This window comes from Pelodiscus sinensis, chromosome 12 (genome assembly GCF_049634645.1).
Source record: "Pelodiscus sinensis isolate JC-2024 chromosome 12, ASM4963464v1, whole genome shotgun sequence".
Lineage (NCBI taxonomy): Eukaryota > Metazoa > Chordata > Testudines > Trionychidae > Pelodiscus > Pelodiscus sinensis.
In genome coordinates this window covers 22,568,532-22,593,590 of record NC_134722.1, presented here as the reverse complement: position 1 = coordinate 22,593,590, position 25,059 = coordinate 22,568,532, and the positions used below count along the sequence as shown (strand labels likewise).

Below are 25,059 nucleotides of genomic sequence, written 5' to 3'. Positions count from 1 at the left end.
TATCTTGACATGAGTAATTATAAATTTTTATTTTTTTTTAAAAAATTTTAATTTGAAAAGTTGCATATATTTTGGAAATGACGAAAGAGACATATTTGGCTCAAGAACCATAAGTTGCTGACCTCTGATTGACATGAAGGATGCGTGCTGCTGTGGGATGAAGCTACAGGAAATTAAAGATGAAATCCCAGTGGATTTCCTGACCCCATTCCCACTTCATTCCAGTACAGCCACAAGAATATGAAAGGGATCTTAGACTCCTGTCACATTATTTCCAAGTTCATTGTGCTTTTGTTGTGGCAATTCTGCATCCTGCAAACATAGCTTGGGAGCCAGGAATGGATCCCAGAAATCACATTTGAGGAGTGACACACTATCACAACTTGCAACATGATAGAGACACACCACTCGCCTAATTCTACCTTGTGTCACTTGTAAGATGCCATGGGAAACAGTGGTTGTATGATTGGTGATAGAAATGTAGCCGTCTGGGGTAGCTGAAGCAAAATGCAGGACAATGTAGCACTTTAAAGGCTAACAAGATGGTTTATTAGATGATGAGCTTTCGTGGGCCAGACCCACTTCCTCAGATCAAATAGTGGAAGAAAGTGGTTGTATGATTGTAACTGTAAGCAGAACTTGGCCCTGTCCTTTGTTGAGGTATGTGCTAGAATCCCAGCTCCTTGGAACTTTTAAAACTAGATGGGACCATGCAATAGAAAACGTACTGCGGAGGGACACCCTCCACCTGCAGAGGGGGTAAGGCTGCATCACCTACCAGGGCTTTTGCATTTCTTTGACATCAAGAACGATTTGAAATGCTCAGCGCCCACCCAGCCCGTATTTCAAGGGACTGTCCCTTATTTCACTGCTTTGCCCCACAGGGTGCTCACCCGTCTCTTCGTTTCAGATGCAGTGACGCGGACCCGCAGCGACACTGTTACCCGATAAGGGGACCCGCGCTAGAGCAGCCCCCTAGCGCCCGCGGGCTCTGGGCAGCTTCAGCCCGAGCGGAGCCGAGTCCGAGCCATGGCGGCGCCCGCTCGGCTCCCGCCTCCCTCACGTGACAGCGCCGGGCCCGCGCCAGGCGCCGCGCTCCGAAGATGGAGGCCAGCGACAGCGAGGAGGAGGATCTGGCGAGTTATGGCACCTCCCTGGAGCCTCTGCTCGAGGGTAAGGGGGGTCCGGCTCCCCCGGCTGGCGTGGCGGCATCTCCCTGAGGAGCCCGACTTACGCTGCGGGCGGGCGTTGAGCGAGGAGCCGCGTCTGCCCGCAGCGCTCTGCCCACATGGGGAGGCCGGAGGGGAGCCGCCTTGTAGCCAGACCCTGCGGGGCAGATCCCCGTCTCGGCAGCCGCCCAGCTAGGCCGCTCGTCCGGCTCCAGGCTGGCGAGACGAGCGCCTCTCCCTGCCGCCGCCTGCTCTGTGGCTCCCCAGGGGCCTGCCCTACGCGAGCGGCCCCGCTCTCCTCAGCCAAGCTCTTCCCGGGGGCGGTCCAGTAAACACGGCCAGGTTAAGAAGGGGCTGGGCGGGCAAATGCCAGTGAACCGAGGCTGCTGTGCTGCGGAGTGTTAATAGGGGGCGTAGAGGTGAAGAAACCTCTGGGTTTGGTCTGGTGGTTGGGGAGGCTTGATGTAGTAGTTGGTGCACAACGCAGTTGCGTCTATAGGGAAAAGGGGGTGGTACAGATCAGTGTTTCTCAACTTTTGTAATATATATATAAAGTACCCCTTTTTAAAAAAAGTATAAGTACCCCAAGTACCTACAGTTTTCAGGCACACAATTTTGTTTCTACCATTGCAACTCATTTGTTTAAACAATTTAATCATCGCCGGGCGGGCGATTAAATTTTTGGGTGTAAAAAGTACAAAAATAATTAAGCGCTGTAAAACTTAAAACAAAAATTCAGTTTTCTTCAAATTTCTGTTGTGTTGACGTACCCTCCAGACTTCTCTTGAGTACCCCTACGGGTACTTGTACCACTGGTTGGTACAAATGATAGACAAGAGCTGGCAAACATGCAACACAAGCAAACTGGAAGGGGAGCATGGGATTTCTTCTCTGATCTTTGTTACTAATTTCTAGATGCTTCTTTTAGCAGTAAGAGGTCCTCAGTTTTCGGACACAAATGCCATTAAGGCCTGGGATCTGCCCACAGATTTTGTACCAGTTTGGTTATGGTTGTGATTTTGTTTACTAAAATAGTGATACCAGTGCAACTCATAGTGGAAACACAGTTATGCTAATATAAAGATGCTTTATGTGAGTATAGATTATTTCTCTTCCTGTACAGGAATAAGTTAGATCACTCAGGATTACTTGTCTTTTAATAATGTCACTTCTCGGCCAAGTTGTCAAATGTCTGCTTAAATGGAATATCAAAAATCCTGGTACAGTTTTCACATTCTGAACAATTGAAGGCTTCAATTCTTAGTACATTCAGAGAAGTTCCAGCATTTCTGTAAGGTCTTGTTGGTGGTCAGATTGTTAAAAATAAAAGTATATTGTAGTTATAAAAGTTGACCCTTTTCACGTCTATACTCAGATAACCAAAAACATGTACATGGCTGACACAAGGCTTTTGCAAAAACAGAATTGTATTTCTCATAAATGTTGGAATAGGGCTGGAGTGCAGTAAACAATGAAAGTAAATGTATTTATTTAGATAAACTTAGAAAGCAATTTGTTACTGTAGAAGGTAGGCACAATGTACAGTAGATCTCTCCATGGTTTTTAGTGCATCGTACTCAAGGATGAAATACAAAGTGTTGCTCATTTTAATACTGTTTTCTATTGCCTTATAAGTAGGGTGATCAGATGTTCCATTTTTAAAGGGATAGTCCTATATTTAATAGGGATGGGGCTCATCCGTTAACACTCACTGTTAAATGCAGCCCCTCGCCTCCTCCGCTGCTGTCTCTATCAGAAGCAGCTTGAGGAAGCGGGAGCTGGTGCTTATGGGGAGCTGCTTGTCCTCCCCACCACCCCACTACTGCCTCCCACAGAGACAGCAGTTTGGGGTGAGGGGGGAAGGAAGGAGCTGGTTTAAAAGTGAGCGCCTGCCTTCCTGCGCTGCTGCTTCTGTGGCCTGCTCCCCCTCACATGTAAATGTGTAACCACTGAAAATGTCAGCAGTTACACTTTACACAAATAAACACCTTTTAACATCCTTGTATTTAATCCTTGTGCAGGTGTCCTGACTTTTTTCTTAAAAATAGGCACATTGTCCTGAAGTTTTTGTCTCCCTCCTCCCATAAGTGTCAGCGGGACCTACTCACCAGCTGCCTACCTACCAACAATGAGTGGCAGGTGGGTTTACTAGCTGATGATTGGGAGTAGGTGTACAAGCTGGTAGAAGGGCGAAGATGCAGTGTATGGGGCTGACTACCCTGCTGGTGCATCTGCCCAGCTCCCACTACATGCCAGCTCTCAGCCAGCAGAGTCCCACCCACATATCCGGTTTCCAGCCAGCAGTGGCGGTGCATTGCAGGCTGTGGTGGTTGGTGAGTGCAGGCAGGTTGCCACGTGGTGGCTGATTACATGTTGCCTCTTCCCATTGGCCTTTTACATGCTCTTCCTCTTGCTATCCTCTCCCTGTCTTTCCCGTTCATTCCTCCCCCACCTCCAATATCCCCTTTCCATGTGGAGTACCTCTCACTCCCAGAGCTGTGTGAAGAATCAGCTCCTGGTCAGAGTGCTGAGCTCACCAACAGTCTGGCTGGCATGCCCCTGCCTTCCTCCACTGCCTCTGTCTCAGCTAGCACCCCAGAAAAGTCCAAGACCCTCAGGCCGGTGGCTGGCCAAGAGGAGCTGAGCTGAGCATATGCCAAAGCCCTGTACAGCTCTAGCACAAGAGAGCCTCTCCACTCACAAATTTTGGGATTGTGGGGTAGCGAATCAATTTCCAGCTTGTTTCCATCCCAAACCTGCAGTCCCTTGGGCAGGGGCTTAGCCCCCTCTTCTTCTCTCTCTCCCCTATTCTGTGTTCTGCCCTCAGGGAGTGTGGGACTGTTCTGTCCCCTATGCACCGTCCCTGCTCAGCCACCTTTCTGACCAGGCTCTGTGATACTTGTAACCCCTGCAGTCAGATTCCCTGGGCCTTGGTGCACAATAGGTATTGTTGTTGGCCAGCTGCAGCTTGGAGGTGTTAGATGCTATTTAACACTATGTGAGGCAGGAAGGGATGAGCTCTGCAAAGACATGGAACATGTCATCCCTTCCCCTCTCCTCCTTTCCTGCGGCTAGGGCAGCTCCCATCCCATCTCTCCTGCATAGTGCTGAAAGGCTGCTGCTGGCCACATTTCTGCTGGTGTTAGTGCAGAAATCAAGAAGGAGGCATGTGACCTTAGTGATAGAAATGTAGCCATGTTAGTCTGGTATAGCTGAAACAAAAACCAGGACTATGAAGCACTTAAAAGACTAACAAGATGGTTTATTAGGTGATGAGCTTTCGTGGGCCAGATCCACTTCCTCAGATCAAATAGTAGAAGACCTTGTGTTCCTCATCCCCATATGTTGCCTTGGGAAGTCACAGTGCCAGGTAACATGACAAGAGGGTCCACTGGGAGCCCAGCCAGGCATGGAGGGTGGAGAGTTTATAAGTGGGGAGGATCAGATTTGTCGTTCACCCCCTGCTGTATGAGAGATGTATAGGAGTATGTGTGTTACCTCTGCCCACGTGAGCCCGAAAGTCTTAAATATATGAAGATAAATACTGTGTAGGTTGATTTTTTTTAATTTCTTTTTAATGGGATTCAGTCAACTTGATTATCAGTGTGAATGTTTGTACTGCATAGTTCTGATGGCTGTTGAACTCACTTGAATATGAGTAATTTTACAAGTTGTCCCATATTCAGAATAGGGAAATATGGTTACCCTATTTATAAGGGTCAGAGTCAATAATTTTCCTTTTATATCCAATTTCATAAAACTGCCCTGGAGGTGCATGTAAATAGGTATCCTGCTATCAAAAGCACAGAGACTCTATGTAACCAGAAGAGCATCTGCATGTGGGTACATGCACAGGACTGCTTGCCACATGAATGTTTAACCTTCATCTTATGTATTATATATGTACAATATTATATTTCAGTGGTAAATATTTGCCTAATATAGATTTCCACCCTTTGAAGGCCATGACAAAAGTTTTGGGGCCTTAGAGACCTATCTGATCCTGCAAACACTTAACTGGGACTTAATACTCACTACTGTGAGTAGTGTTGAAGTCAGTGGACAGTAAGCACTAAATAAAACATGTTTCAGTTATCTGTCCCTGAGATTATAAATCTCTTGGAGAAATGACAGTGTCTTACATGATTTTGTCAAGACATGCATACTTTTGGTTTTCAGTAAACAATACAGTAATGAGTTTACACACAACAAGTTTATATAAAAATATTATATATACACTTTAATATATATACACTTTAAAAGCGCTTATTATGCGAATCCCTCTGTTCCCTGGAAGTCGTCTTGTTAAAATGTAATTTCAGAACAGGCAATTGCACCACATATTTCAAGGTCCATGATTCTGTAATAGATTGCATGTTGGCAGAGGTCTGCACTTTCACAGAGCTTCCTTAACTCCGGTTAGGGTGATGGTGCTATTGGAAGTTTTTTGGTTTTGGGGCAGAATCATGCAATTGAGGTACTGGCCACTTAAAGATAAGCTTGGCTTTTGAAGATCCTGTTGACTGTTTGCAATGATAGTGTTCTTAGGTAACCTCTGTGTTGATTAATTTCCAAATTGGATAGTAACATTCTGCCTTCTAGATTCTTAGAGCTTCAGTTGGATATGATATTAATATTAGTAACACTTAGCACTTTTAATTTTCATAATATTTTACAAACACCCTCTTATGTAGATAAATAAGTACAGATTGAATTTCTGTGGTCTGGGAATCTCTGGTCTGGCAACATACAGGGTCTGACAGGACTACAGAAGTTGCTGACCTAGAGAATCCCAGTGGCAGAGGTTGCTGGCAGCTGGGAGCAGAGCCAGCCAGCAGGGGCAGCAGAGCCCAAAGCCTGTAGGGGCAATGCTCATGGCACCACAGAGCTGCTAGGGCTGATGGATATTATGGGGCAGCAGAACCTGCAACCAGTGGGACTGGTGGGGCCGCTGGAGCTTGTGGGGCCACTGGCAAGGGCAGGGCTGCTGCAACCAGGATGCCAGGGGATTGGTGCTAGGTGGCTGGGGAGAAGAGCCTAGCAGGGAGGCTGCCCGCCTCCCACATCTCCAATGGTCTGGCAAACTCCCTTGTCTGGGACCGGTCAGGTACCAAATGTACTGGACCAGGAAAGTCCAACCTGTATTATTCTTCCCATTATATAGATCAGGACATTAAGGAGACAGTTTATGGTTTGCTTCCTAGCCATAGAAATAATGGGTGTCAGAACTGGGATTAGGATTTAGGAATCCTTAACTATTTTAATTTTCTTATTCTTTCTCAGTTCTTGTTTTAAACTGTGGAGTTGTGAGAGTGCTGCTCTGAAACTGCTCTGTATGAAACCAGTCAGAACTCGAGGTAGTGTGCCTCCTTTCTCGGAGCACACTGTCACCAGAGCAAGAAGCTTTACATAGCCTTGACCTTCTTGGGCTTGACCTCAGAGCATTCAGCATCCCCTTCCATAGCATGCACTTCCACACCATGCACTTGGGTGGGGCTCCTGGAGAAGCGAGAAAGCACTGCCCCCCCAACTCTGCAGGAAGCAGACACTCAATCAGCATTGTAAAACTGATTTGCTTCCCGCTGCCTGGCCCCAGACCTCACCTGTGGCTGAGGGTCTGGCCTTTATCCTGCTTCCTGGGCTAAAGGTGTCACTGGTTGCATCCCCCTTCTGTAGCTCAGGTTATGGACATCAGACATTGTTTATGTGCAGAAAGCTGGGCCTCAGGAGAAGTCACATACCCAATTCCCATGACCATCTAGGCATTGGTGCAGTACCTAGGAAAACTGAGGTACACAGTATTTGTATCCAACGGTAAGACTCACATGCAATATGAGGTACATAAAACTGCACTTCATTACTACAGCATGTAGTGTTGACCTGCACAGTTGAACTGCTGTCGCTTTGCACTTCAGAGTTGGCTGCTATTCCTGTGGGGAACAAATGGTTGTTGAGAAGAGTGAAGATTTGATTCTTTTAACCGGGCTAATTCACTTTCCTTTGTATTTTTATAATTATAGGTCAACGAATTAAGAAGCCAGTTCCTCTTCAAGAGCAGACTGTTAAAGATGAAAAGGGACGATACAAACGTTTTCATGGAGCGTTTAGCGGTGGTTTCTCTGCTGGCTACTTCAACACTGTTGGTTCAAAAGAAGGTCAGAGATTGTATATGAAAGTCATTCTCGTGGAAAAGACTGCAATGCTACTTTATCAAAACACAACATTACTCTGTTTTGGGAAAACAAATGTAAATTGGCATTATATAATTTTTTCTGCTGATGTTCAGTGTTTAATACTTTTCTGTTAAAATGAACACTATTGAAGGTGCTTCCCTTGGAATGTTCTGCTTATGGATGCATCACATTATGTTGGCATGTCCTTCATGTGTTTCTAATTCATAGAATGTCAGAATGGCTACGTATACCATTTCCTTGCTGCATTCATACATTATATTAGAGTTTATTTTGATACATTTCTTAAAAATTTGCTTTCTTAAAAGGATGGGCACCTTCAACTTTTGTATCATCACGTCAGAAGAGAGCAGACAAAAGAGTCCTTGGACCAGAAGACTTTATGGACGAAGAGGTAAATTTACAAAAAGTTGTGGCAATATATGCAGTGATATATTGTTGCATGAATTATATAAATATGGATAATAGTCACTTTTATTATAGATAGCCTAATAAGAAATTTGTAAGAACGATTCATTTTAAATTTTCATGAAAAAAACTGATTAATTTTATCAGGGACAAGTGCATATTTGGTGATGGTGGGTTTTGCTTGCTTCTTAACTTGGAAATATTAGGATGTAAAATATGAGCATCTCGTTTTGATGGCAGACTAGTTTTGAGGGCTGATAGGTGTAGTTTTAAATGTTTGTAGGGAATTTAAACAAAATAGCATTTTCAAGAATCTAAATAAAATAATTTAGGCTACATCTACACTACAGGGTTTTTGCGCAAGAAGTCTTTTGCGGAAGGTTTCTTGCACAAAAACTTTATTGTGCAAAAGTGCGTCCACACCTCAAAGCGCATCGCTTTTGTGCGAGAGAGCATCCACACTGCATGGACACTCTTGCACAAGAAAGCTTTGATGACCAGTGATAGAATGACCATCAGAACACCTGTGGTTTTCCAGATAAGTTCTTTTTTGTGCAAGAAACCCCTGTGGAATGTCCACACGTGCCTTTTTGCGCAATTGCTGTAGCACAGAAAGGAGTTATTCTTCATAGAAGGAGGTATACTTACACTTCAAAAAACCCTCTGTTGTGTCGATTGACTGTAGATTTTATTGCACAAAAGCGTACTTGAGGTGTGGATGTTCTGTGTGTTTTTACGCAAAACCAGCCATTTTTCCGCAAAAACCTTGTAGTATAGACGTAGCCTTAATGTTTTACTTATTTTGTATCTATGATATGATAATTCTAACCAGTTTTATAATAAACCTTAAAATCTTCTGGGTAGGATCTATTTAAAACAAACAAAAAGCCTTACTAAACAGAAAGCAAACAAAACTTACTAGGTCTCCATCATAAAGAAGCAGATGTAATTGAAGACTGTGATTTGTGCTAGTGCTTAAGAGGAGGTAGGTGCTCATTTCCCATTGAAATGTAATTGGAGTTAGACATCTAACCTAGTCAAAATAAAGGGCATAAACCACATTTTGTCCTTGGAATATTTAATATTAATCTATATTTGAAGAAAAGTTATTTTGTAATTTTAATTTTTCCATTTTGTGTGTCTGTTTTTCAGGATCTTGGTGAATATGGGATAGCACCTAAAGAAATTACAACAACAGAAGACTTTGCTTCCAAACACAAAGATAGAATAAAAGAAAAAGCTAGGCAGATTGCAGAGGTAGCTTCATCCATTCCAGGAGCCACTGCACTGGGTGATTTAATTTCACCTGCAAAGTAAGTAGGTATAGCTCCCTCCTTCCCGAAACCAAAAACCTATGCTGTATTGGCAAGTAAAGGAATTTCTGACTGCTGCATTAAGTGCAAGTAACTGCAAAATATGTAAAATTACATTTTCAAAGATGTCTTCATCTGCCATCTTGTTTGGTACAAGCAAATTTTGTGCATAGTCATTTGCATTTCTGCATGCAAGGTACAAATACAAATGATATGTGCAGAATTGTGCTTATAGCAATTTTCTGTGAAAATTTGACCCATATTATGCAGGGGTGGGCAATAATTTTTGATGGGGGACCAGTCTAAGAATTTGGTAAGTGGTTAACGGATGCACTTTTCTGTGATATTAATGAAGGGGCTGTGGGGTCTGGGCAGTAGTTGGATACAGGAGGGAGCTCTGGATGGGTGATTAAATCAGTATCTTAGATGCCTATATACAAATGCGAGAAGTATGGGTAATAAGCAGGAAGAACTGGAATTGCTAACCAATAAATACAACTATGATATTATTGGTATTACAGAAACCTGGTGGGATGGGACGCATGATTGTAATGTTGTTATGGAAGGGTACGGCTTGCTCAGGAAGGACAGAGAGGGAAAAAAGGGAGGAGGGGTTGCCTTGTATATTAAAAATGTACACACTTGGACTGAAGTGGAGATGAACGTAGGAGATAGCTGTGTAGAGAGTCTCTGGGTTAAGCTAAAAGGGGTAAAAAATGAGGGTGATATCATGCTAGCAGTCTACTACAGGCCACCTAGCCAGGTGGAAGAGGTGGATGAGGCCTTTTTTAAACAATTAACAAAACTATCCAAAGCCCAGGATTTGGTGGTGATGGGGGACTTCAACTATCCAGACATATGTTGGGAAACTAACACAGCGAGGCACAGGCTATCCAATAAGTTTCTGGACTGCATTGGAGACAACTTTCTGTTTCAGAAGGTTGAAAAAGCTACCAGAGGAGAAGCTGTTCTGGATTTGGTTTTAACAAATAGGGAGGAACTAGTTGAGAACTTGAAAGTGGAAGACAGTATAGGGGACAGTGATCACGAAATAATAGAGTTCATGATCTTAAGGAAAGGTAGAAGGGAGACCAGCACAATTGAGGTAATGGATTTCAGGAAGGCAGATTTTGATAAGCTCAGAGAACTTGTAGGTAAGGTCCCATGGGAAGCAAGACTGAAGGGAAAAACAACTGAGGAGAGTTGGAAGTATTTCAAAGGGATGTTGTTAAGGGCCCAAAAGCAAACAATTCCGCTGTGTAGGAAAGATAGAAAATATGGCAAAAGACCAGCTTGGCTTAACAAGGAGATCTTGCACGATCTCAAAATAAAAAAGGAGTCATATAAAAAATGGAAACTAGGACAACTAACAAAGGATGAATATAGGCAAGCAACACGGGAATGCAGGGGCAAGATTAGAAAGGCAAAGGCACAAAATGAGATCAAACTAGCTACAGGCATAAAGGGAAACAAGAAGACCTTTTATAAATACATTAAAAGCAAGAGGAAGACCAAGGACAGGGTAGGCCCACTGCTTAGTGAGGAGGGAGAAGCAGTAACAGGAAACTTGGAAATGGCGGAGATGCTCAATGACTTCTTTGTTTCGGTCTTCACCGAGAAGTCTGGAGGTGTGCCTAACGTAGTGAATACAAGCAGAGAGAGGGTAAGTTTAGAAGATAGGATACACAAAGAACAAGTTAAAAATCACTTAGGAAAGTTAGATGTCAGCAAGTCACCAGGTCCTGATGAAATGCATCCCAGGATACTCAAGGAGCTGATAGAGGAGGTATCTGAGCCTTTAGCTATGATCTTTGAAAAATCATGGCAGACAGGGGAGATTCCAGAAGACTGGAAAAGCGCAAATATTGTGCCCATCTATAAAAAGGGGAATAAGAACAACCCAGGAAACTATAGACCGGTCAGTTTAACGTCTGTCCCAGGGAAGATAATGGCGCAGGTAATTAAGGAAATCATATGCAAACACTTGGAAGGTAATAAAGTGATAGGGAATAGTCAGCATGGGTTTGTGAAGAACAAGTCATGCCAAACTAATCTGATAGCTTTCTTTGATAAGATAACGAGCCTTGTGGATAAGGGAGAAGCGGTGGATGTCATATACCTAGACTTTAGTAAGGCATTTGATACGGTCTCGCATGATACTCTTATTGATAAACTAGGCAAATATAACTTAGATAGGGCCACGATAAGGTGGGTGCATAATTGGCTGGATAACCGTAGTCAGAGAGTTGTTGTTAACGGTTCTAAATCCTGCTGGAAAGGGATAACAAGTGGAGTTCCTCAAGGGTCTGTTTTGGAACCCGTACTGTTCAATATCTTCATCAATGATGTAGATATTGGGATAGAGAGTACGCTTATTAAGTTTGCAGATGATACCAAACTGGGTGGGGTTGTGACTTCTTTGGAGGATAGGGACATAATTCAAAATGACCTTAGCAAGTTAGAGAAATGGTCAGAGGTAAACAGGATGAGGTTTAATAAAGAGAAATGCAAAGTGCTCCACTTAGGAAGGAACAATCAGTTCCATACATACAAGATGGAAAGCGACTGTCTAGGAAGGAGCATGGCGGAAAGGGATCTAGGGGTCATAGTGGACCACAAGTTGAATATGAGTCAACAGTGTGATGCTGTTGCAAAAAAAGCAAATATGATTCTAGGTTGTATCAACAGGTGTGTTGTAAGCAAAACTCGTGAAGTCATTCTGCCGCTCTACTCTGCACTAGTTAGGCCTCAGCTGGAGTACTGTGTCCAGTTCTGGGCGTCACATTTCAAGAAAGATGTGGAGAAATTGGAAAGGGTACAGAGAAGAGCGACAAGAATGATTAAAGGTTTAGAGAACATGACCTATGAAGCCAGGCTTCATGAACTGGGCTTGTTTAGTTTGGAAAAAAGAAGATTAAGGGGGGGACATGATAGCGGTTTTCAAATATCTAAAAGGGTGTCACAAGGAGGAAGGAGAAAAATTGTTCCTCTTGGTTTCTGAGGACAGGACAAGGAGTAATGGGCTTAAAGTGCAGCAAGGGAGGTTTAGATTGGACATTAGGAAAAAATTCCTAACTGTCAGGGTGGTCAAATATTGGAATAAACTGCCAAGGGAGGTGGTGGAATCTCCCTTTGTGGAGATATTTAAGAACAGGTTAGATAGACATCTGTCAGGGATGGTGTAGGTGGAGCTTGGTCCTGCCTTGAGGGCGGGGGGCTGGACTCAATGACCTCTTGAGGTCCCTTCCAGTCCTATTATTCTATGATTAGGGAACAAGAGGAATGCAGGGTCGGGGAGGGAGTTATGAGAGAAGGGTTGAAAGAAGGGATGCAGGGGGTTTGAGCTGTGACCTGGGGCAGGGAGTTGGCGTGTGAGAGCGAGTGGGTGCCAGGTGCAGGCTCTGGTTGGAAGGTGCTTATTGTAAGTGGCTCCTGGCCAGCAGCCCCCAATTTTATTTATAGCTTTAAGGAGCTTCATCATGAATACTTTAAAAGTAGACTGTCAACATAAATGTTTTGTTAATTTCTCTTAGAATAACTATTGGTGTTGAACTGTTGCGAAAAATGGGCTGGAAAGAAGGACAAGGCGTTGGACCTCGAGTAAAGAGAAAGCCTCGCAAACAAAAATCTGGTATGTTCAATGAAGTTTTGAGTAATGGAAAATAAATTTCTAATCTTCTCTGATATCGAGAAGCTGTTTTGAAAACTTCAATTTGCTTTTTTTTTAAATTTTAACTAAGAGAAACTTACTAAAGAATTGGAACTTCATAATATGGTGCTGTTATGTCTTTATAGATCCTGAAGTAAAAGTGTATGGCTGTGCACTACCACCTGATGGATCTGAGGTATTATGCAGGCAAAAGTTACTGTTTTTTATATAAAAATATAACTTTATATATATCTTTATCTATATACACACACTAGAACACAAACCTGGTGTTGATCTAGTCCTTAACTCAGTTTTTGAATTTTGGAAAATAAAATGAAAATGTATGTGTTTTATTTAAATCATTGTTCTGAGATGGGGCTGTAGATGAGGGGTTCAGCATGCAGGCTGTCCTGGGGAGAGAAGGCTACTCCAACCCTATCTCTTACCACAGCAGCTTCAGTCCAGGTGAGCAGTGCTTTACCCTAGCCACTGCAGTTCCAGTGGACCCAGTGCGTTGCCCCCTTTTTTCCCCCAGCTGGGAGGATAGACAAGAAAACAGACAAGCATATAAGCTATCTTGTATAGATAGCCGTCCCTTTCTCTATGCTTGCCCTGTGGTATCCCAATGGGGTTAGAGCTGTCTTTGGCCCCTTGCTGCCCCTCTGTGGTTGTTACACAGGATAGCTGTCCTTAGGAGCAGAACCCTTTCCTGGTTATGAGAAACAGTCGCATTTCAGGCACATCCCATTATCCTGGCACAACCAAACCTTTGCTTTGCTTTAAGTTGTGATAAAAGGAAGCTACATATCAAATTTGGTGGTCCTAGCTCTTCCTATTTGGGAAGAATTCTTGAACAGATAGACTCTCTCTATATATTTGAGGTTGTCTGTCTGTAAGCAAGTGATTGAGTCTAACACAAAAAAACTCCAACTATTATATAACTAGACTACTAATATTTGTAATGTTGGTCCCAGGATATTAGAGATGGGCAATGTAATATTTTTTTTATTGGATCAAGTTCCGTTGGTGAAAATGACATGCTTTTGAGCTATACAGAGCTCTGCTTCTGAATGCTAATGGTTGGTTAATGTAAACCTAGAACAGCTCATTTTGTTAGGCATATGCAGTGACATTACTATGTATATAAAGAATTTTTAAACTCTTTCAGAATTGGACTTCATTTAGCTAAATGTTATGGGACTTGCATTTTTATATTGTTCTACAGTGTTTAATGCTTCTTTATTGTAATGTACTTTAACTTTGTAAAAGGATGAAGAGGATGAATATCAGCCAGAGAATGTTACGTTTGCACCCAAAGATGTAATGCCAGTAGATTTGACTCCTAAAGAGAATGTCCATGGACTTGGATACAAAGGTTTAGATCCCACCAAAGCATTGTTTGGGGTTTCAGGAGGAGGAGATTTCAGTCTTTTTACTGATGGTTCTGAAAATACAAGTAATCTGCTTGGTGATCTGAGACCTAGTAAAGGAAGAAAACTTGGAATCTCAGGCCAGGTAAAACATTACTGTATGTATTGTGTTGCAATGTCAGTTATAGGAAATAAATGTTTGTTTTAAAATCTCTCAAATTAGAATTGAAACAGTTTTAAAGCAAATTTAAAATACTGTTTCTATTATTAAAAAGAATACTTGGTGTTTCTCTGTTTCAATCTCTTTGAGAATCAGAGAGAGTATGAATTAAATCTTACAATATTTTGTGATGCAGAATAGTCATTTTATACCAAATTAGAGTTGGGAAAAACTAAGGCACAGAGAGGTAAAATGATTTGATCAAACACCAATAAATATGGTTAACCTGAATCTTGAATTTAGTATATATTGGTTGAAAGAAGTAAGATTTGGTTCCAATTAGATTATGCATGACATTCCAAAATTAAATTGTGATAGAAATGTAGCCGTGTTAGTCTGGTGTAGCTGGAACAAAAAACAGGACTATGTAGCACTTTAAAGACTAACAAGATAGTTTAGTAAGTGATGAGCTTTCATGGGCCAGACCCAAATTGTGAGAGTGGAATAAAACAAACCTCTCTTGCGGTCTCGCTGTCTCTCAGTACGCTTAATATTGCAGTAGAATCTGTAAGGGCCAAATGCATATCCGGCAACTACCTAGTCCATATCAGGTAACACTTCTGGTTAAAGCAATAGCATTTTTTTCTATAAATACAGATATTTCTTTTTTTCTGTTATGAGAATATGGGATAATGCTAGAACAACAGAAACTACCTTATCAATGTGAAGCAATGCTTTCATTAAATGATCCCTTTTATAAGGTAGTGTCATACTTTTTCTACTCTTTCTGGCTTTTTGGAAAATAAAATGTAGATAATTGATTTTTATTTCTTCTTGACGCCTGATCAAGATGGAAAATACTCAGAAACTGTAGAGTGATTGCAAGAAAGTTTATGTGGTTTGAAAAAAGGCCTGGGAGGCAGGCTACCTTGCTTCTTTTCCCATTGCTACAGTAACTTACTATGAAGCCATGGCTGAGTCCCTAAAAGCTTCTATATGGTGTAGCAAATTCATTGATGTAATGTAATAATATGATGAGTACAGTTTAAGTACAAATTAATGCTGTATTTCTTTAGTTGGAGTAAAATGAGCTTTTCATGATACAAAGATGTTTAATTTTTGGCCATTTCTTTCCCATGTTAGGTTCTGTCAGCCACATTCAGTTGCCTTTTAGCATTATGCCTGTGATTCATGTTTTCACACAGAACATTGTCAAGTTATGTGATTTTAGGGGAAAAAAGAAATATGGTCAAATATGACTGTATTTATTCCCATTGCATTATTCTCTTTGAAGGCTTCTTTCCAGTAATTTATTTTTTTCCTTGAGAGCTAAACTAGTACCTTTGTTATTCAAATGCCAGGATATATTCTTCAGTATGAATAAGACTGCCAATTATAAGCCAGACACGCCCCTAACATATAGTAGTCCCATTCCCTTTCTGCTTAAGGACACATTTGCTGTTTTGATCATTGGTCTCTCATTTGGCAGGGTATAATGGAAAGTAGGGATAGTAAACTGCATTCAATTGTGTAAATTTCAGCAGTCGGCTCCTTGGAAGCCGGTGCGCCTTCCCGGCTATCCCTCTACCTTCCCTGCCTCCCTACACACTGCTGCCTCTACCTGGGCTCATTGGTTAACCATGTACACAGTTACACTTCACATCCCTAATGGAAAGCTATCAAACTTGTCCCAAACATGTAATTTTAATGTTAGACAAAATTTACATATTGTGACATGTTACCTTTTCAAGGGAAAAAATTCTACTGTGTCAAAATATAACCATTTTAAATTGAAAACTTTTTTTTTCTAGGCTTTTGGTGTAGGAGCTATGGAAGAAGAAGATGAAGATATATATGCTACTGAAACACTGTCAAAATACGATACAGTTCTGAAAGATGAGGAACCTGGAGATTGCCTGTATGGTTGGACTGCACCAAAGCAGTATAAAAACAAGAAAGGTAAGAATTTTATATCTGAAATTTCAGTATATTTGTATTTAAAATACTGTAGATGAGGATGCTAATCTCTTTTTCAAGTATGTTCATTTATAAAGGATTGATACTTTAGCCTTGAGATTTCAACATTTCACCTATTCCCCTCCATTCCTGTTAATAGTAGTTCAAAAGCAGATTAAATGAAAACTTCTTTTTTCTTCAGTTTAATTTATTTGAAGACATTTTTTGTGCTGGTGCAGGAAAAAAGTGAAAAGCAGCCACTGCTATAAAAATACAGATCACCATTAAAAGAACTTATTCCAAAGTTGTCTGTGGCCTAAGTATAAAATATTATATGGAAAAAATATTAACTATCAAGATTGCAAAGAAAAACATTCAAAAGTTAGAAAATGTCAGTATGAAAATTTCCAGCACAATTGATCTAAAACTACATTAGCATTAAACAGCTCTAAATTACCATGAAAGAGGGCTGCTGTAGGAGGAAAATAATTACCACTAACAGTAGCAATAGTTCATGAGTAACATTAATGAACAGTAGCAATAGTTCATGAGTAACATTAATGGTTATTGTTGAAAATCTCAGAAATACTGTGTGTGTGTGTGTGTGTGTGTGAGCTCGCACGCGCACTAGGTTAAAAGTAATACTAGGCCTTGATTAAGACTGTTGAATAAGTTTTATGTCAGAAAAGATGCATTGATATTTACAAATGCTTCAGTAATTTACTTGCAAACACATGGCGTGATTTTGCACCCCATACTAATCTATCTATCTATCTATAGCTATACTATTTAAAAAAAAAGGAGAGGCATCTATCACGCCGTTTGTCACAGAGAACAGAGTTCTTGTGAGACTTCTCTGCCTCTGGTGGGTCCGGAGGCGCTGGGCAGAGAAAGGGGAAGGTGCAGCATAGACGCTTTGTGTGCCTTTCGCTTTCCCGCCAAGTTGCCAGAGACAAACCAGCCGCTGCCAGGTAATGGCGTGTATCCCTCCCTGGCAGTGGAACCCACACGCCATTCCCGGATTGTGGCGCAGCCCGTCTCACCCACCCTGAGTGCGCAGGCACCTGGGCAGGGCTGTTCTGCCACACGGCCAGTGAACTCAAGGGAGACTCGCACAGAAGTGGTGTCCGAGAAGCCCTTCTCCCGAACAGCAGCCAGAATCCAGCTGCTCCCCTGGCACGAGCCTGGGCCCTATTAAATCCCTGAGTCAGCCCCTCGGTACTGCCCCGTGTTTGCAAACCTGGCCCTGAAATACCTCTCCCTCCCCCACTGTGACCCTCAAATCTTCCTTCCTCAGACTGGTTCAGCTAAGTTAGTGGGCCCATGGGCCGAGTGTGGGATGGAGGCCGCATCTTGCCAGGAACACAGGGAGTCCAGCCAGCAGATATGGGTAAGCTGGCCAGGATCCAGCCTGCCAGCACCAGGATGACAGACTCCAACAGCCCCAGAGTGCTTTCCTGCAGGTGTGAGTGCATGGCACGCACGGGCAGCACAAGGTGGGGCAGAGCAAGGCCATGGCAGCAGCAGGTTCTTCATGGGCAGGATGGTGACCAGGTCTGCTTTTACCCCCCTTGCACCAGGCCAACCTGAGTGTATGTCTGCCCTCACAACAGGATGGGTAATGCTAATATGGATAATTTTGGAGATTTGAGTGGGGATGTTCACATAAAGCAGCACTTGGTAAAGTACTATCTTTGGATTGAATTTAATGCATGTGTATAAACTTGAATTTTTCCATTTTTTTTCACCAATTTTTCCACCAATATGCATAGTGTATAGCCAGTCTCAAGTGTGGAGGCATCAGTAGATTCTGAATGAGTTAGGGATGCCTAAGGGATTGTTGCTTAGCAAAATTTTTGCAGGACATGTAAGTTAGCAGTAACCGTGCATACTGTGTTTGTATTAAACCATGCATAGTAGTATTGTGCTGATTTGTTTGAAAGTTGAGGAAAACCAAGGATTTTTAAAAAGGAATTTTTAAAAACGTCAGGATATACTAGTTAAAAGATGCTGTATCAGAAAATAAAATCTTATGAAATTATTTAATTAAAGTTGAATATTTCTGTCTATGAAGTTAATTCCATAGTTGAATTAGGACTTTGAAAGTCCTAACTAATACTGTCATCATTTTATAGAAGTGGAGAAAGAAGTTAGATATATTGGCAAAATTCTCGATGGCTTTTGCTTGGCTTCTAAATCATCGGCTCCAAAGAAGGTAAATGAAACATAAAATGTTTCCTCTTAGCAAAAACAGCTCTTACAATTTTGCCATCTTTATGTCTTTAAATATGGACAATAAGTAATCACTTATATTAGGTATGTAATAGTGTATTTGATTAACCGATAGGCAAAAACTTGTAGGTTAATGCTATAGACTGCATGCATTTTCCCCCTCTGCCCCGTTAGCACATTTTTTTGCAGGGTGGCCAGCAGCGTGTCTCAGTTCTGGCTTGTGACGGATCCAGGACCTGCCCCCGCTCCAGCTCTATATTTAAAGTGTTATTAGGAAATAGGCAGGCAAGCAGCCCGGCTTAGTTCCAGCTCACTCTGTCCAGGAACTCAGACACACACACACCCTGCCCCAGACAGTGGCTGCTGCCACCCCTGTATCAGAGGCAGCAGCATGGGGTTACAGGCAGCTGGTCCATGAGGGAACCTGGTTTTTAAATTGTCTCCCCTAGTGGACCAGCTGCTTCCTGACACCCTGTGCTGCCGCCTCTGATAAGTGGCAGCAGCGCGGAGTGGCAGGGAACTCCTCAATAGTGGGGACAGAATACATTGGCTGCTGGGCCCACCCCGGGGGACTATAGAATAGTCAAGTAAACAGTAAGAATTCATGAGATTACTCAACTGTTCAATTAACCGATATTTAACATTCCTGACTCCTCATATATATAAAAGCCCAACGTCTGTGGCTCTATAACGCTGTAATACCTCTGTAACACTGTAACGTTTTCTGTTGCCTCTGGGCGGCGTCACAGAATTGATCAGTAGACAGAGCGGAGCACTGAGCGCCGTGTGACGGGGCAGGATCGTCCCGCGGCAGTGAGAGCGATCCACCCTGCACTCAAGTGGCACCGACCCCCATGCTGCATGGAGACCGCAGAGCCCAAACGGCCGTTTGCGCCGCTTGCTCCCACGTGGCAGCCCGGCTGAGTGGCACAGAAGTCAGCCGAGCGCCACAGCGGGAGGTGAAGAGGGGTTGGGTGGTGATGTACCGGGGGCGGGGCCTGGACAAACATGTGTCTCTGACGTCAGGAAAGGGTGCCAGATTCAAAAGGAGGAGAGCGGAGGAGACAGAGGAGAGCGGAGGAGTGAGAGCGAGAGGCAGGAGGGGGAGAAGAGAAAGAGAGAGACAGAGAAAGAGGCAGGAGGCAGAGGAGAGCTGAGAGAGAGAGGGGGAGACAGGAGGAGGAGGGGAGAGAGAGAGAGAGACTAGAGGCTCAGGAGAGAAGACTGAGATAGAAAGAGAATAGGACGTGGAGGAGAGACCCGAGGGCAGGGCGAAGAGGTGGGGCAGGGATACTCGAGCCCCACCAAGACACACACATCTTATGATTTCCAGGTTCCTTGCAAAATCCCGTCTTATGACGGGCTATTGGCTAGTATGTCAATAATAATCAAACTTATCAAGGAAAGATGTAAGCATGTCTAAAATAGATCCAAAGAGTGATATGCAATTTGACAGAGCTTCTTGGTTATTACTGTATTCTAGTGCGTTCATAATGTGTCTTTTAAGAAAAATAAGTGTTGATAAGCAGCAGAGATGTCCTAACTAGTAAAAACAATAGGTTTTCAGGCTGATAATACAAACTTGAAATATGTCCATCCACTACAAGTTGCACCTCTGAAGACTGGCACTCTCTGGTCTGGTAATATCCATGGTCTGTCTGGATGCTCCTGAACTAGAGAGCCTGGGAGCCTAATGGCAGGAGGGCCAGCAGTCTGGCTGGGGCTGGAGGCAGCGTGGCCAGAACACCACAGCAGTGCAGTGACCATGACTTCTCAAATACACTCATAGTGGCAAATTTGTTTTAATACTAATTTTATTATTTAAGTACAAGATATATTGTTGTAAATATAAGGTGGACTAAAATTCAAGCGTAATATGAATTTTTTTGTGACAGTAATCTTTTCTGAAATAGGGAAAAAATCATTTAGTATACTTTAGCATAAGCAGGTATTGGGATGTCTCATTTAAGAGCTATAGAAACAGAATTTCAGTGGAGGATGCTGAGGTAATTTAGAAGTTTAGGTAAACAATTTAACTTTTAAAATTTGAAGTTGCATGTAATTCCCCCTGGAAGGATGATGAATTCTTATATAATATCCAAGGTATTTTCTGAAATAATTAAAAAAAAATCCAGTTCTTGATTTTTCTGTTATGCTACAGTATAATTTTAGACACTGACAATTCACTATTTTTCAAGTTTCAGATGTTTCTGTTTTTATTACAACAGCATTTATTTATTGACTCTAATTGGGCCTGTCCAGTTTGTTTTATAGCTTGTTTTTCTATTGTTAAAATTTACAAATTAAACTGATAGACTATACGGTTCAGGCTTGCAGAAAAAGACGAAGGGTATGTCTACACTACCCTCCTAGTTCGAACTAGGAGGGTAATGTAGGCATACCGCACTTGCAAATGAAGCCTGGGATTTGAATTTCCCGGGCTTCATTTGCATAAGCGGGGAGCCGCCATTTTTAAAACCCCGCTGGTTCGAACCCCGTGCAGCGCGGCTACACGGGGCTCGAACTAGGTAGTTCAGATGAGGTGTACCGGTAGTTCGGAATAGGAAGCCTAGTCCGAACTACCTAGTTCGAGCCCCGTGTAGCCGCGCTGCACGGGGTTCGAACCAGCGGGGTTTTAAAAATGGCGGCTCCCCGCTTATGCAAATGAAGCCCGGGAAATTCAAATCCCGGGCTTCATTTGCAAGTGCGGTATGCCTACATTACCCTCCTAGTTCGAACTAGCGGGGTAGTGTAGACATACCCTAACTTTTTTGTATTCTGCCCTGTGGTTTTAGTGATGGGCATCTCATCTGTTAATACAAATATGAAACTACATCTCTCACTGTGTTTTCTGTTTGTTTTGGAAGACTTACCTACCACCTGAGTTGCCAAGGGATTACAGACCAGTCCATTACTTTCGGCCAGTGATAACAGCTAGAAACGAAAACCCATTTTTACTTCAGGCATTAGTTGAATCAACTGGGAAGCTTGAGACTGATACTCCACAGGAAAGCAGACACACACTGAATGCATCTCAGAGGAGGGAATTGCTAGGAGAGACTGCTCTGGAAGGTATGTGATGGGGTGTTCTTGTTTTGTTAAAATTTACATTCAGTGAACACCGAATAGAGTACTAGTTTATCCTCGTAATATTTTTAGCATACGGAATACTTGTTTATAAACTCAAATATTTATGATCTTGAATATGTATTTTCTAACTTAATAAAAACTAAACTCATCCTCTATGCTAGCCAGCATATTGGCCAGTGTGTTCCCTGTGTTAATTACTGGGGATACCTACAAGCGTGTTTCAGTTCCTTACACTTTTTAATTTTAATTAATGTATGTGAAAATATTTCATTTTTTTGCATCCAGAAAGCCTTTATTTATTTTAAAACTTCTGCTTGGGTGGGTTTTTTTAACTTTAGAAATTCAGATCTTGTATAGCCTATAAGATTTGATAGCTCTCTAGATGCTAGTTAGAGACTGGAGAAGATAGTAAATAAAAGGAAAAGGGAATGTTAAACTTCTTAACAAAATTAACACTTATTTTAAGGTCAACCAGTGAAGGACACTAGAGAGAGAATATATATTATTAATTGCCTTTCCCTTCAGTTAAGTTGAGAGGCTACAATATTCATGCAGGGTGGATTGATTTAAATTTGTGATTGTTAATCTTTAAATCAGGTAATCATTAATAAAATCATCTATTTTTGTTTTTGTTTTGTTTTGTATTTGTACATTTGATTTATTACCCTAAAGAAAGGTTGGTTCTCATTAGTTGGTAACCATTAAAATATATTGATTTGTAATTAAATACAGCCTTTGTACTAATTTTGGTCTTTTTTTGCTAACCAAAAATACTCTATACACACTTATTTAAGCAAGTATATCACTTAACTTACATTTATTCAGATTTTTAATTTTTAAATGTACATTATTTAGAAAATTATCAATGCGTTTCTTTACAAGATACTTTTTTACTTGATTTGTGTCAAACTGTTTGAATAGGAAATCAATTAAAATGCACAAAACAATCATTTTTAGTTTTATTAGATAAATTTAAATCATCACATGTATTAGATACATAAGAAAAGCAAGTCTTAGTTTTTCAAAATGTGTTTTGCATTTAAAACCAATTTATTAAACAAAGGAAGTATGTATTATATGTAGTTGCTAAACTCGCTGCTTTTCATCAACATGTCCTTCAGGATTTTAGAACTAAAAGGCCGCATTCTCTCACCAAGTTTTATTCATAGTTTTTGGAAGACTTCTTTTTTGTCTTAAAAAAAAAAAACCCAAAGCCCCCCAAAAAATCCTCCAGTTGTCTTTTTTTTTTAAACTATGAGAGAATTGGTGATTGAATTGAATTAGTTGAATAAACTGAGACAAAGAAATATAATTTATTGGCATACAGAAGCTACTTTTGCCAGAAGCTGATTTAGCACTTGAACACTCTTATTCCAGATGCTTAGCCAATGACTTCCTGCCAGTGCTGTGAATTGACTTTCTTTAAAACTCAGCAGCATGTACTGCTTAATATTTAATTTTATCTAAACTGTTTTAAACAATAATAAGTTTAGGCCTTAACATAGCAGTCATCATTTCAGATTTTAAAAAAATAAACCTTATTTTATTTAAATAAAATCTGAATTATAATAATAAACTCCTGATATTTTTTTCTTTAAATGATAGATTTTTATCCACCCTGCTCTGAAACACCCCCAGAAGAAGGGGTCCCCGCAAAACCTGGAAAGGTCAGACTTCACTTCTCTCAGTAAAAAAATAAGTAGAAAGCTTCCTTTTTTCTTTAGCCTTTCAGGCCTTGTCCACAAATCATAAATAAACAAAACATTGCACAAAGCTGATTTAACAAAATATTCATTGCAGGTTACACTTAAATAGCTAAGACAAATTAACTTTGTAGTATAATAATGCTATTTCATTGTCTTTAAAAGCATTCCATCTGGCAAAGCTCCATTGCATGGCCTTTAACTTTGACTCGTGAGCACTGGAGATAGACTCTGAACTAAATACCATATATAGTATGGTCCGGCATCTGATAGTCCGGCACCATCAGGAACCCGGAAGTGCTCCGGGCAGCCGGACCATTGGAGCTGCTCTGCCCCCGGCTTCCCCGATTCAGCCGCTGCTGAAACTGACCAGTGGCTGAATCGGGGAAGCCAGGGCAAAGCAGCTGGAGTGCTGCCGGTAGGTCCCGTAGCGCTGCCCCTCGGCAGTTGGTGTCTGAAAGTTGGTGTCTGAAGAAACATACACAAGTTTTAGTAGATTTGTTTTAATGTAATCTAACACACAACCTGCTGTAATAACTGAAAAAAATATGTATTCACATACCTTCAAATTTATAATCCATGTTTTAATGGCTCATGTCATTCTAATGCACTTATTTAAAATCTTAAGACCCTTCAAACTTGGAATCAGTTGTAGCTGCTCCTTCATTGTCATTGTAGACATCAGCAATGTCATCTTCATACTCAGATTCCTTATAAGCCTCCATTGTGTCATCAGCAAGTATGGCGTCATCTTCTGATCCATTAAGTGGCCTGGGGAGCGCAGGGTGGTAGTTTGAGTCCTGCCTCTCTCCACCCACCTTTGGAGTGACCAAACCGCCAACACAGGATATGGGATGTCCTGGAGGGAGGTGGGGTGGGTTATGGAGTGGCTTAGGGGTTAGGGCATTTGCTTGTAGAGTGCAGGGTGGCGGGCTCGAGTCCCACCTATTCCCTTGGTAGCTCAAGTTCTCCCCCCTACCCACTCACCTTGGGAGTGACCAAACAGCCAACACAGGTAGGGAGGTGGGGTGGGTTCCATCCAGCATAACTTTTCTATCATTTCCAAGGGAATGGACTCCCACGCATCCTCGACCTACTGGGCAACCAGATTGATTTTGGGCTTCATAAGATTCCTGCCTTTTGTCAACTTCATCATGCCTGAGCACATCCAGTCAGACCACATTTTGTGTAGCCTGTCCTTAAAGGGTTTGTTCAGGCAGACCTCAAGTGGTTGTAGAACAGAAGTTAAGCCTTCAGGTATTACTCTAAAGTAGTTTTCAATTTTTTGGCCACATGTTTCACCATGTGAAACATCAGTCCTGTGTGCCCTGAACTTGTCCCAAACAAGCAAAGAAGGTTTCTTGGGAAGTGCTCCTGGTCTCTTATTTCACACTTTTTCCAGCCATTCAGTAGTCCCACTTTCATCCAAACATCCATCCCTTGTCATGTGCATGCCCAATGACACCCCCTGGAAATTTCATGGTTTTAGGTAAAGTTTTTCTTTTCAAAATAACAGGATGGAGCTTTGATCCATCAGCCAAACATGATAAAACCACTGTAAGATGGATTTTTTTTCATGGCCATTGGTTTTAATTAAAACTGTTTTTTTACCAACACCATTTACTGTTGCTCAGGAGATCAAATGTCATTGGTGTTTCATCCATATTTCCTATTGGTGACAGCTCAAATGCACATTCCTTTCAATGTTTTATAATAAACCTTTGGAAAGGTTCAATTTTTCTTCAAGGTCTCTTGGCAGCTTTTGTGCTGTCTTTGGCAGTGAACAAAGATAGAGACGGTGATAGTTCATGAAGTACG

At 41.8% G+C, this 25,059-nt stretch overlaps 1 protein-coding gene across 3 annotated transcripts in view; it reads left to right on the top strand.

Moving 5' to 3' along the window:
* Positions 1 to 1,035: 1,035 nt before the first annotated feature.
* The window catches only part of GPATCH1 (G-patch domain containing 1), a 44,133-nt gene continuing 20,109 nt past the window's right edge, over positions 1,036 to 25,059 (top strand). For all 3 annotated transcript variants that reach the window (XM_006114930.4, XM_025180615.2, XM_006114931.4), the window contains exons 1-10: positions 1,036 to 1,173; positions 7,190 to 7,324; positions 7,669 to 7,754; positions 8,921 to 9,081; positions 12,615 to 12,712; positions 12,877 to 12,926; positions 14,000 to 14,245; positions 16,072 to 16,219; positions 18,352 to 18,431; positions 21,316 to 21,520. In XM_006114930.4, coding sequence (XP_006114992.1) covers positions 1,104 to 1,173; positions 7,190 to 7,324; positions 7,669 to 7,754; positions 8,921 to 9,081; positions 12,615 to 12,712; positions 12,877 to 12,926; positions 14,000 to 14,245; positions 16,072 to 16,219; positions 18,352 to 18,431; positions 21,316 to 21,520 — 1,279 coding nt within the window. In that variant the 5' untranslated portion in view covers positions 1,036 to 1,103. The remainder of the gene's footprint in view (positions 1,174 to 7,189; positions 7,325 to 7,668; positions 7,755 to 8,920; positions 9,082 to 12,614; positions 12,713 to 12,876; positions 12,927 to 13,999; positions 14,246 to 16,071; positions 16,220 to 18,351; positions 18,432 to 21,315; positions 21,521 to 25,059) is intronic.